General features: G+C 38.8%; 3 protein-coding genes across 3 annotated transcripts; 2 read left to right on the top strand and 1 right to left on the bottom strand.

The window, feature by feature from the left end:
* On the top strand, positions 1,349–5,522 carry LOC18778546 (oligopeptide transporter 3). Its single transcript, XM_020562191.1, is given in 7 exon segments — positions 1,349–2,035; positions 2,524–2,621; positions 3,210–3,233; positions 3,235–3,777; positions 3,931–4,186; positions 4,308–4,490; positions 4,627–5,522. Coding segments are annotated over 7 exon segments (2,217 nt in total). The 5' UTR covers positions 1,349–1,537; the 3' UTR covers positions 5,242–5,522.
* LOC18778987 (SNF1-related protein kinase regulatory subunit beta-2) lies at positions 6,129–9,980 on the bottom strand. The gene is made up of 4 exons (XM_007211700.2): positions 9,260–9,980; positions 8,342–8,517; positions 8,082–8,244; positions 6,129–6,643 (listed from the first exon to the last, which is right to left on the bottom strand). Exons 1-4 carry the CDS (start codon positions 9,458–9,460, stop codon positions 6,317–6,319), a joined length of 867 nt encoding a protein of 288 aa, XP_007211762.1. The 5' UTR covers positions 9,461–9,980; the 3' UTR covers positions 6,129–6,316.
* On the top strand, positions 10,607–12,316 carry LOC18779286 (acyl carrier protein 3, mitochondrial). Its single transcript, XM_007212166.2, has 3 exons — positions 10,607–10,734; positions 11,535–11,746; positions 11,979–12,316. The coding sequence occupies exons 2-3, from the start codon at positions 11,546–11,548 to the stop codon at positions 12,159–12,161; spliced, it is 384 nt and encodes a 127-aa protein (XP_007212228.1). The 5' UTR covers positions 10,607–10,734; positions 11,535–11,545; the 3' UTR covers positions 12,162–12,316.

The following is a 12,333-nucleotide window of genomic DNA, read 5'->3' as shown; positions in this document are numbered from 1 at the left end:
TACTGGTATTTGTTTAGTGCGTGGTATTCACGAGCCCAAATTACTGGGCTTTTGTGATAAAAATGATGTTTCAATTATGTGAAATCTTAACACAATTATAGATTTGATTTCTGCTCGAATGTAAAAACACCTCGGATAAGCACAGACCTAGGTGTGACATGGAGATGATTAAGCGGGTCCCACTTTTACAAATCATGTGTGAAGCCAGAGATGGTTTTTGCTAAACACAAGGCAATTGTGTGCAAGGCGTTTGAGGACACGTGATGTTCACACGCGCAGTAAAGTTGGGGCGACCAACCATGGCCATTGCCGTTGCCGTTGCCACTCCCAAGTCCCAAATGAATGATCGAATCCACTACCACCAATTTGCCTTGCTGTCATACAATTTTCCTTTCCTTTTGGCTAATCTAAACCTAAAATAGAATTTATCTTTTGTATTGGAGGCCAATAATTACTCTGCAATTCCAACCCCAAAAAAATAAAAAATTATAATTACCAAAACAATGTTCAACGCAGAGCACTGTTGATTCCAAAAATTCTTACGCAATGGGGAGGTCAAACGTTTTGCCACGTGGATCCCATAATGTTTGGCTTTTAGAACTCGAACAGCTTGAGCTGCACACGAGCTTTTATCTTGCGTGGCAATGTTACTGGCCTATAGGTCTGACATGGACCTTATTATGCGGGTCCTTCTTTGGCAGCCCACGTGTAAAAGAGAAGTAGCTTTTGTGGAGATTGAGACGTTTGTACTAAAACGTGCCAAACGCCCTCAGGGAAAGTGGTTCACACGCGCGAGGTAAACCAAATCAAATCATGGCTTACTCCTTACACGACAAGGGCATTAATTGTTTGTGAATTTCAATGCATTAAAAAAATAAAATAAAAAGATATACATGCCTTTTTTATTTTATTCTTGTAGCTCAACTTATATGTACATGTATTGTTTTTTCAATACATACGAGATTTAAGAACGAAGATTCAAACAAATGACCTCGTATGTATAAATAACTTCTCTCAACGGTTATATGTATATATATTGTCTGAAATGAACAAAAGCCTTTATTAAGAGCATATGTAATCCGTTGGGAGATGCATGTCGCATAGCTAATATTATATATTGTTATTAGCATATGGACATTTCCTCTATGTATATATCCAATTCAATTCAATTCCAGACAAAAATGGTAGTTTCAATTAAATTTGTTATTGTATGCTAGAACGAGGACAGTGAGACTGTCGCAACATCATTAAAAGGAAATTAAGGGCATAATTGTCATCTATCTGGCAAAAATCAGTGTGTATATATATATATATATATATATATATATATATATGTATGTAACTAGATCTTGGTCTTATTACTCGACACTAAATTCCAACCCGAAGCAAGTACGGGACCTGTAAGCCTCTAACACATAATCACACATCAGTCTTCGGACACAGACAGACTACTTGTTTCTTTTCTGCTATTTTCTCTCAGTTTCTCAGATAAGAGAGTAACAGGGAAAAACAGAGAAAGAAACAGAGAGGTGTTTCAATGGCGTCCAAGAACCACAGGGACCCCGAGAAGGCGGCTAATGGGAGCAGTGAAGATCATGAGAGATGCGCCATAGAAGAGGTGGCCTTGGTGGTGCCTGAGACGGACGACCCTTCAATGCCTGTCATGACGTTCAGGGCGTGGTTCTTGGGCTTAACCACATGCATCATCTTAATCTTCCTCAACACCTTCTTCACCTTCCGCACGCAGCCCCTCAGCATCTCTGCCATTCTCATGCAAATTGCTGCTCTGCCCATCGGCAAGCTCATGGCCTCCACCCTCCCAAAGCGCGAGTACAGCCTCCTGGGGTGGAGGTTCAGCTTGAATCCTGGGCCCTTCAACATGAAGGAGCATGTCATCATCACCATTTTTGCCAATTGTGGGATTTCTTACGGAGGGGGTGATGCCTATTCAATTGGTGCCATTACCATTATGAAGGCCTATTACAAGCAGAGCTTGAGTTTTCTTCTTGCTCTCATCATCGTCTTGACTTCTCAGGTTAATTAATTCACAACCACAATCCTTCCTTTCTCTCAACTTTCTCTTCAGTTTTTTTATTTCTTCTTTTCGTTTCTTTTCTTTCACTGAACTTGGAAGGTTTCACTTTCTTTTTCCTTTTTGTTTTTTTGTTTTTTTTTCTTTTTTAAGAAAAGAAAACGTATTCTAGTAATATTTTGAATTTTATATTTCAGTAGAGATTTTGGAAATTTTTATATATAGCAGATACCCATTCCATGACCATGAATGGCCTTATCAGGCTGCCGTGCATTCAATTTCAATAAATCAGTGTTTTGGGTTCTCCAAAAAGAAAAAATATATAATAATAGTCGTTAATAAAGAAATAGCCTTTCAAATTCAGAAAAAAGTTTTTATTTTATTTTAAAATTATACTTGGGATAGAGGCTAGCAAACATGAAGAAGCCAAAGATTTGTGAATAGTTGCTGCAATTTTTGTTTGAATTTCTGGGTTTTGTGATGATGTGCAGATATTGGGGTATGGATGGGCAGGGATTCTTAGGAGGTTCCTGGTTGACCCCGTTGAAATGTGGTGGCCTTCCAACCTTGCTCAGGTTTCTCTGTTTAGGTATGACTTTGTCCTCTGCTTTTCCTTATTCAATGTTCCGTTTAGTTGTTGAGATTGAGAGATAAAAGTAAGATAATAAAATAGCTTAAAGTTGAAAACTTTTCTCCTCCTCTAACTCACTGCTAAACTGCTGAACTGACTCGTCAAAACAACATAAAATTGGAGGGTGATGCCAGAACGGTTGAATCCTGTTCTAATTTGCGTTTTAGATGTTTGTGGTAAAAGTTTTCGGTTTCCCTGTGAATGATGGTGTCATAAGCCAAGGGCTGCTGCATGTTCAATGGTTGAGAATCTGTTTCATTTCATGCTCTCCGTCTTGCCAAATTGGAGTAATATTCCCTCACAACGCATAACGCTACAATTGTAGTCTTTATAATAAATAAGGTCAAGTGGAAGATACGCCTTTCTTAAATGGTGAATTACTTGCTTTGATGGAGAAAGAAAGAAAGCAAAAGTGATCTTTTAGTTGGCAATGGCATAAACTTAAAGTAGAGAATTTGAATGTATGTTGTTATTGGTCTAGTAATATAATCTGAATTTGATCTCATCAAAATGGACTTTGCTGCTGTTGGTTGAAACCTTTCATAGAGCACTCCATGAAAAGGACAATAAGCAAAGGCTTTACGCGGATGCAGTTTTTCTTGATTGCCATGGCAGCAAGCTTTGCTTATTATGCACTCCCTGGCTACCTTTTCCCGATCTTGACCTTCTTCTCATGGGTCTGCTGGGCTTGGCCACACAGTATCACAGCTCAGCAAATTGGCTCAGGTTACCATGGACTTGGGGTTGGTGCTTTCACCCTTGATTGGGCTGGGATTTCAGCTTATCATGGCAGCCCCCTAGTCACTCCCTGGACTTCCATTCTCAACGTTGGGGTTGGATTTGTCTTGTTCATCTATGTCATTGTCCCTGTTTGCTACTGGAAGTTCAACACTTTCGATGCTCGAAAGTTCCCTATATTTTCCAACCAGCTATTCACCTCTAGTGGCCATAAATATGACACTACCAAGATCTTGACACCCCAGTTTGATCTTAACATTGATGCCTATAATAGTTACGGCAAGCTCTATCTTAGCCCGCTTTTCGCTTTATCCATTGGATCAGGATTTGCAAGATTTTCAGCAACCCTCGTTCATGTGGCACTGTTTCATGGCAGGTACTTTCAATTAAACTTTAAGTTCCATTCTCCACTCATACTACTGTTATTAATTTGTTGCCGTCTGCAGGGCAAGTTACCTAACCTTGGATACATGGAGTAAATTGTTCATACTTAACTGACAAAGTTATCCTGGATTTTTCCTTTTCCTAGTGCTATTTTGAAGCAAAGCAGATCAGCAATGAAGAATGTGAAAGTGGATATCCATGAAAAACTGATGCAGCGTTACAAACAAGTGCCTCAGTGGTGGTTCCTCATCCTATTAGGAGGGAGCATCGCCCTGTCCCTGCTAATGTGCTTTGTATGGAAAGAAGTTGTGCAGCTGCCATGGTGGGGGTTGCTATTTGGCTTTGTCTTGTCCTTCATTGTCACCCTCCCAGTTGGGGTCATTCAAGCAACCACCAACCAAGTAATTCTATGATTTCTTGATTCTTTCTTTCCTTATCTTTGTTCTTGTCAGTACTGGTGCACAAACAACTGCGAAATACCATTCTAACCACTAAAAAACACATCTTGTGGCTTTCGTGCAGCAACCTGGATTTGACATCATAGCACAATTCCTTATTGGGTATATTCTACCAGGAAAACCAATTGCAAACTTGTTGTTCAAAATCTATGGACGAATCAGCACTGTGCATGCGCTCTCTTTCCTATCTGACCTTAAACTTGGGCACTATATGAAGATTCCACCTCGGTGCATGTACACAGCTCAGGTATTTTCATAACAGAAAGTCATACTTGGCATTTCTGTTTCTGTTTCTGTTCCTAAAAGGTATTACCCTTCTTGTGTCAAAGTTATGTTAAACTGATATTCCAGCACATTGCCTTCCTTTGTTCGTTTGTCTCCAGCTGGTGGGAACTCTGGTTGCTGGTATTGTGAACCTCGCAGTCGCATGGTGGATGTTGGAGAGCATTGACAACTTATGCGATATTGATGCACTCCATCCAAACAGCCCCTGGACTTGTCCAAAGTACAGAGTCACCTTTGATGCTTCTGTTATTTGGGGCTTGATTGGACCAAAGCGACTGTTTGGACCTGGAGGACTGTATCGGAACTTGGTATGGCTATTCATTGTGGGAGCTTTCTTGCCAGTTCCAATTTGGATATTGAGCAAAATCTTCCCGGACAAGAAATGGATTCCCTTGATAAACATGCCAGTCATTACTTATGGCTTTGCCGGGATGCCGCCTGCAACTCCCACCAATATAGCAAGCTGGCTCATCACTGGAGGTATCTTCAACTATTTCGTGTTCAAATATCACAAGCGCTGGTGGCAGAAATACAACTATGTCCTATCTGCAGCATTGGATGCTGGGACAGCGTTTATGGGCGTCCTACTCTTCTTTGCCTTGCAGAACAATAACTACAATGTGAAATGGTGGGGGACTGAACTTGACCATTGTCCTTTGGCAACATGCCCCACTGCCCCAGGTATTAAGGTTGAAGGATGTCCAGTTTTTTAAATAACCACAGAAAAAAGAAACAAAGAGAGATGGGTATTTCATTTTCAAGATTCAAAGCTAAGGAAGGAGGGTACGTTGTCATTGTGGAGGAAGAGGACAAGTGCCAGAGTTCGTACGAGCTTGTATAGTCAACAACGGAAGGATTGGTTGTTCTACTTTTATGTTCTGTTATAGCATAAATTTCTCGTTCAGATGAAATGTATGGCTGTTAATTATCTTTGAATCAATTTAACATGAATGAATTGGCAATAGATAAGTAGCTTGCTTGCCATCTCTGCTCATGCCATTCTTCTCTCTTTTGTTACTCATCTTTCTTTAAAAAAAATTATGTTTATCTTTGAATGGCCTCCCAACTTGTTGATCCACATGTAAGCGTAATTCCTCCTAGACAATAAAATATGTTTGACGTCCTCAGCCAGGCTGGGGTTGAATAGCAGAGCAAAAGGTGAAGTGATTTTTCATTATCTCCATTGAGAGTAGTGATCCTTCATTTTGATCACTTTATCATATTTTATCATACTAATTTCTACTCTACCTTCCCAGAGTTCCTGAGATGCGGATCATCTAAGGCACATTAGCATGGCATACTTCTCCTGATAGAAACCAAACTTTTAAAATTTATACATAAAAACAGTGAATGTGCAGGCTCCCACGAATACGATTTTCATCTTTCGTTTCTTTTGATTCATGCTTTCGTTGTTCAGTTGTAAGTTCATTTTGACAAGTCTCTAAAAAACGGGGGTCTGGTGATTCCCAAGTTTTGCCAAAAGGTAGGCAACCTCGGGTAACAGACTAAATAAGGGCCAATGTTAAGTAATTTGATCATATCAGATCCATATTTCCCTTGAACAAAATAAATGAACAACCAATAAGTGCAAGTAAGAATCAGTATGCAAAAGCAGCTGGATCAATGGTCATTTAGCAATGGAATTGTGTGAAAATACAATCTTGAAGTTTCACCTGATAATCCTTCCTCAACATACCGAAGCCATGAAAATGGCACTGAACTTTTCAATTTATATAAACTAACTACATAAAGGGGTCTGTAGTGTCCAGACAAACATTCTGTGTATGCTTATCTCTGCAAGGACTTGTAGAGAACCACTGTAACATACTTCGCTATAAACCTCTCTGTTGTACCAAGTGCCACCACAGATGGGCCACTCTTCCCTCTCTGCATGTAAAGGTGATTGAGTACCACATGTTGAGGTCTTGACAAAGGAGGCGGCATCTCCATGTAAGATGACGGCGCATTGAGCAGTGTCATTTGTAGGTGTGGGGGAACCAATGGCGGCTCCTTTGCGAAATCTTCAGATCCAAGCTGCAGGTTGTTATAACTTGAGTCAGGGGACTGGGGAGGTTCAAAGCCAGAAATGCTTCCAATGTCTTCTGGAACATAATCCTGTAGAAGAAACCAATAATATCAATCAGCTTCGTGCACTTGCACATACTATTCCAACAAGTTGTCACACTATTGTTCAGACTCAGATAGCCCAGCAATGAGAAAATGCAAGTGCATGATTCTGCTTGCATGTTATATATTTCCGCCATGCCATTTTAGAGATTAAGAACTGACAGCACTAATTCAGAAAAAGATACAAGAAAAGGGAAATCAACACAGTGATTAAAAATCCTCATTTAAATGTGTAATTTCAATTGAAGGAGTACATGAAGTAAAAGGTTCAAAAGCTAAACCTGGTATCATTGAGATCAGTGTTTTTAAAAACCTGCCGTTGGATTAACCATCCTTCTAGTGCTTAGCATGGATGCCAAATTTTACATGAATTAAATCTCAATTAGTATCTGACCCATAAACTCACGCTCCTTGCCTATTTTAAAACAATTTTTAAAAAAACATGATTTTGAGCTTTTCTTTATAAATGAATGAAGGTGTTATAAATTTCTAATTATCTTCAAAACCTGTGAGCATGACAAGCATAAGGAGAAATTCTAATCCAATGGATCAAACTAAAAGTACAGGGGTGTAGGCAAAAGATGGTTAAACCGGGTGTAATTTGATCCTTCTCCCATATACTGAAACTCTTTATGTCACAGGCATCGGCTGCCCAGATTATTCTCTATATAAAATCCAAAACATGAAAGAAAGGACTAACTAAAACTCACTGGAAAAGAAAAGACAAAGATCTCCCAGAACCTTATTGAACATCATTTCCCAAAATGGAAAAAAAATCTTTCAAAAAACAGAAATTTGGTAAGAGAAGTTGATGAATAAAAAACTGGATACACAGTGAAAGTGAACAAGCACTCTACCTAAAATGCAAACATGAATTTAACAGCTAAGCTAAGTTGAAGGTATTAATATCAACATTGATAAAAATATTAAGGGTCTGCTCGACAAGTATTGATATTGAAGAAATTAGACTATAATGACGGAAATCTTATCAATCTTACAACATAGGAGAAATATCAAGGAACTTATCCATATTCCAGAGTGTCTACTATAATCACTAAATATCTATATCTAAAGGAAAACAAATTGCATAAAAGTAGGATTTACATAAACAGAACTAAGACAGTAAGCTAAAAAAGGTCGCAGTTTAATGAATGCTTTAACAAATTCATATATACCAAGCATCATGCAATGCCATCATAATATCTATTCTGAGATAAGCTCTTATTTTCTGATAAAGGAAACTTTTAAAAGCAGTTTATACTCATTAGTCCGTGATTGAGTCCCAGAGAAGGTTATCTTACTCATCTGATCTGACTAGGAGTTTCATTTTTCTGAATGAGATCAATAAACAGATGCAGGTGTTTTATAAGGATTGTCACACTCATTCGACACATGTATCAACCTAGGAAGGTATGACGATCATTACCTGCAAGTCCAAAAGGTTGTAAGAATTGCCCGCATCATCTTGGGCCAAGGGTAAATCAGGAGAGAACCTCCACTGCCCATCAACAATAAACCTATACTGGTAAACACCGGATGGCAGTACTTTCATGATCGTGAAGTCTTTCCCTGATCTCTGTAAGGCCATTCTGAAAAAACAAGATAGAACCAAGAACTTCGGTAAGAGTTCAGGTAGTGCAAACTACATTTAAAACTTAAACTATTTTTTATGTTATTTTTGGGAACCTTGTCTTCCAGTTATCCCAGGATCCCTCCACAGCTACATCCTTCCCACCATAGCTCCATGTAATCATAGTTGGAATTCCTTGCTCACAGCACATGTCTTCAAACCCTGAAGTTTGCATCCATGAGTTGTTTGGTATGTGTATCTCATCCGGTCTTTGTAAGGGAACCACAGGGACCTGGAAAAAGTTGAACAAAAGGATGAAAATCGTGGATTTCCATAGATAAAAAAAATATACATAATATACTTAAGCAGAACAACAGATTACCAATAGGTTGGTGCTCGATGGTATTAAAAGAATTTTCAAGGGGCTAAACATTAAAATCCAAATATTTGAGCCTCGTAGTGCACCAAGGATAGATTCATGTAAAACGTATTTTCCAATTTCAGAATTGGTGAGAGACAAAGAGAGAGAGGAGGGGGGATTTGGAATCAGAATTTATTACTTAGTTTCCTGTCATCAGTCACCCAACGGTTGACCACTTGCATTCCTTTTTTGGCTAATTCAATGATCCAAAATACGGACTTCTCACAGAGAACCACATAGCCAATATCAAAGATAAGCAGATTGCATGATGATAAACCGATTGCTTTTTTTTCTTTCTGATTTCCAGATTAAGTACAGAAACAAAGAAACAAGAAATTATGTTTTGAATTTGCTTCAAGCAACTAGTGAGCTTCTAAGAGAAACTGATATGAATTAGGTGGTATGTCAGAAAGTTATCAATTTTAAGTTGAAAAAGTAATTGCACAGCATAATTCACACAACCAGTTCTAAGTTGAATCACAAAAGTCCCCAATTTTAAGAAACATCAATTTGATGTCACAGGAGTAAAATCTGAATCTCCATGGAAAAATAACAAAAACACGAACTTGAAAAGGAATAAATAAACAAAAGATGAGGAAAGAAAGGAGCTGACCTGAGGAGTAAACATCAAAGGGGAGTGAGTGGCCCTAGGGCTATGAGGAGGCGATTGACCCATCAACTCAGACGACCCATCACCGCCACCACTAACACCACGGCCATGGGCATGACCCTCCTGCACGCTCCCACCACCACTCTCTTCCTCAGCCGCTGATGGGCTTCCACCCCCATCTTCTCTCCCATTCACATTCCCCATTTCGATTGTTTCGATATCACCACCACCAAGCACCAACCCTCAAAAATAAAATTACAGACGCATACCCACTTTGCAGAATTGGAATCCAATCTCATATGATGAAAACTTAAATCCACAAAGCACGAAAATTTGATTGATTGGGCGTCAAAACTCGAAAAAAAAGCCCAACAGAGAAAAACCCGTTTATATATAGAGAGACGGAGAGAGAGAGAGAGAGAGAGAGAGATTATTAGATTAAGAAGGCACTTAAGCAACAACAAACAAAGGGAGGGGGCAGATGGAAAGAAGAAAGTGAAAAAACAAGGGTAAGTAATTAATCGATTGATGAGTAATAATAATAAACAATAATAAATAAAAAAGAGGTAATAATCTCCGATGAGTTTGGAAGATCGAAGGGTAACCCAATGATGTTGTTGGTTTAATGGGGATGCTCTTCACGTCATCGTATTGACAAAGTCTTTTCTTTTTGCCTTTTAAGTCCCTTCTCTTCCCCTCCACAACCCACAAACTCTACGACCTACAACCTACAACCCACAAGGACGATGAAGGCCCTTCACTTTCAGGAGTGTCTTTCTTTTCCTTTCCTTTCCCTTTTACGTATATTTTTCTTTTGAGTATCAATTTGTTTTTTTTAAGAATTCATTTTGTCTGTTCATTTTCTTTCCTTATTGCAAGTAGAGTGTGTCTCTCTCGTGTTAAGTAGAGTAATTTTCAATTTATGTTATTATTATTATTATTGGAGAGGTGGGGGGTTTTGAATTTGAGATCCCATTCACCCTTTTTTTTTTTCTTCTTTTTTCTTTTTTTTTTTTCCACTTGGATCCCTTTCACCTTCGAGAAGAAAATCATCACTAGATTATGAGTTACTTACGAGTTACTTGATATAAAATAAAGTAGGACAAACTATAAAAGACCTCCCAAATTATTATGTTATTTTCAAGTTCAAACATATTTTTGGAGATATTTACAAGTACATACTCAAACTCATGGAAAACTTATAAATTGCCCTCTCAGAGAAAAAGAGAGAGAGAGAGGGTTGGGCCTCGGTTGGATTGGGCTTTTGAAATAAGATTCATTAGGCTCCGTCAATCACCGTCTCACATACTCATTGGTCGGCAGCAGGCCTATCTATAGACTACATATTCTTAGACAAAGGCCTCCACTCCGTAAAGCGACCTGAAAAACAGGAAAAGCGCCCACACCTTGTTTCAAGAATTTGTTTTCAGTGCGGCATTTAAGCAAACACACAGCGAGCGAACCACACCGGCAGTCTCGTGAGTGATCAGTCTCTACTTTGTTTCCTCGCATATTTGTCCCTTCTCCACTCTTAGCACCTTGTCACTCACTTAATTTTTTCACTGTTTTTTACTTTTGTGTAACCCAACACCATTCTCTGGTTTCTCTGATCGAAATTGAACTAAATGGCAAATTTGTACTGCATTCTCTTGTTTCATTTTCGTGTTTACAATGCAATGCTGTTTGGTTTTGTCAGCTTGCTATGGTACTGCACAATTATACATGCCTACACATGGGCCGCACTGCAGATGGTCTTTTTTGTTTTCTTTGATAGGAGCACTGCAGAATGCAGATGGTCTAGGCAAGCACTATCGCTGCTTTTAACTAACCAAGTTCTATTCTAGGCAGGGTTACAGTAGTGGCTGATCTATATCTTGAATGCAAGGTTTCATATTATTAAAGCAGAAATCTAATGTTGGTTGAGTATGAGTATAATAATACTGTCACATGAACATTTTCACTTAATGGCTTAAGCTTTTGGTTTCGCATTCATTTGTTACTTACATGCTTTACTTAGCTACTTGTGGCGACGACTAACGGCGGAACCCTTTCTGCTTCCACCTTTTCCTCTTTACCTTAGTAGTCTCTTTGGTAGGGTGTGACCCAACAACCAAATTTGCATTCCATGCATAAGCACACTCTTATATTTCCTTAAAGGGTCATGATTGCATTCCTTACATGTTATGTTGATTTGTTAATTGTTTGTCACAATCTTGATGCTTCCCTGCATTTGTATGTGCTGTTTTGAAACTTGACACTGAGTTTTATTGGTTTTCAGAACTTCTCAACATGCAAAGCATTAGAAATTCCATCTTGTGGCATGTGAGGGTAGGGAGTTCAGCCGAAAAATGGTTGCTTACTGAAAGAGGAAATGTGCTGAAATCTCTGAGCCGCCACATGTGTGCCGCAACAGGTACTACCAGCACTGATCAGATAATGGACCGAGTGATTGGACTCGTGAAGAAATTTGATAAAATTGATGCATCTAAGGTAGTTATTTCATTCTTACTGCTTTAGTTTAACTAGTCTTCCTCTCATCTGTGCTTTTAATACTTGTATGAATTGATGGACCAGCAATTGGCCATGTTCTTTACAGTACATTATGTTAAGTACTGCTTATTGTTAAACTTGGTACTGCAATTTAATTGCAGGCAACATTTACCTTGTCCTCATCCAATAACAAGAATGTTAGAAATTAACAGGCAACTTGACCTCTGAACAGGTTACTGAAACAGCTGATTTCCAGAAGGACTTAAACCTGGATAGTTTGGACAGGGTGGAGCTTGTTATGGCCTTTGAGGAAGAATTCTCCATTGAAATCCCTGAAGAGAAAGCAGATAAGCTGACCTGCTGCGCTGATGTTGCAAGATACATAGTTTCTGGAGCCGAGCAGAAGAGTGTTTAAGTCCTGCGTAATTCCCGTAAGATGATTTCTGAAGACAAATTGTGTTTTAGAATTTTTCACTCATGTTATGAATGAATGAATTAGTCATTTTATAAAATATAAAATGTTGGTGACCTTGAGACTGATTGAGAGCACCTCTCATTTTGCAAAACTTACAGTCATGATATTCATC

Source organism: Prunus persica, chromosome G4 (assembly GCF_000346465.2).
Source record: "Prunus persica cultivar Lovell chromosome G4, Prunus_persica_NCBIv2, whole genome shotgun sequence".
Taxonomy (NCBI): domain Eukaryota; kingdom Viridiplantae; phylum Streptophyta; class Magnoliopsida; order Rosales; family Rosaceae; genus Prunus; species Prunus persica.
This window is presented reverse-complemented; position numbering and strand designations above follow the sequence as displayed.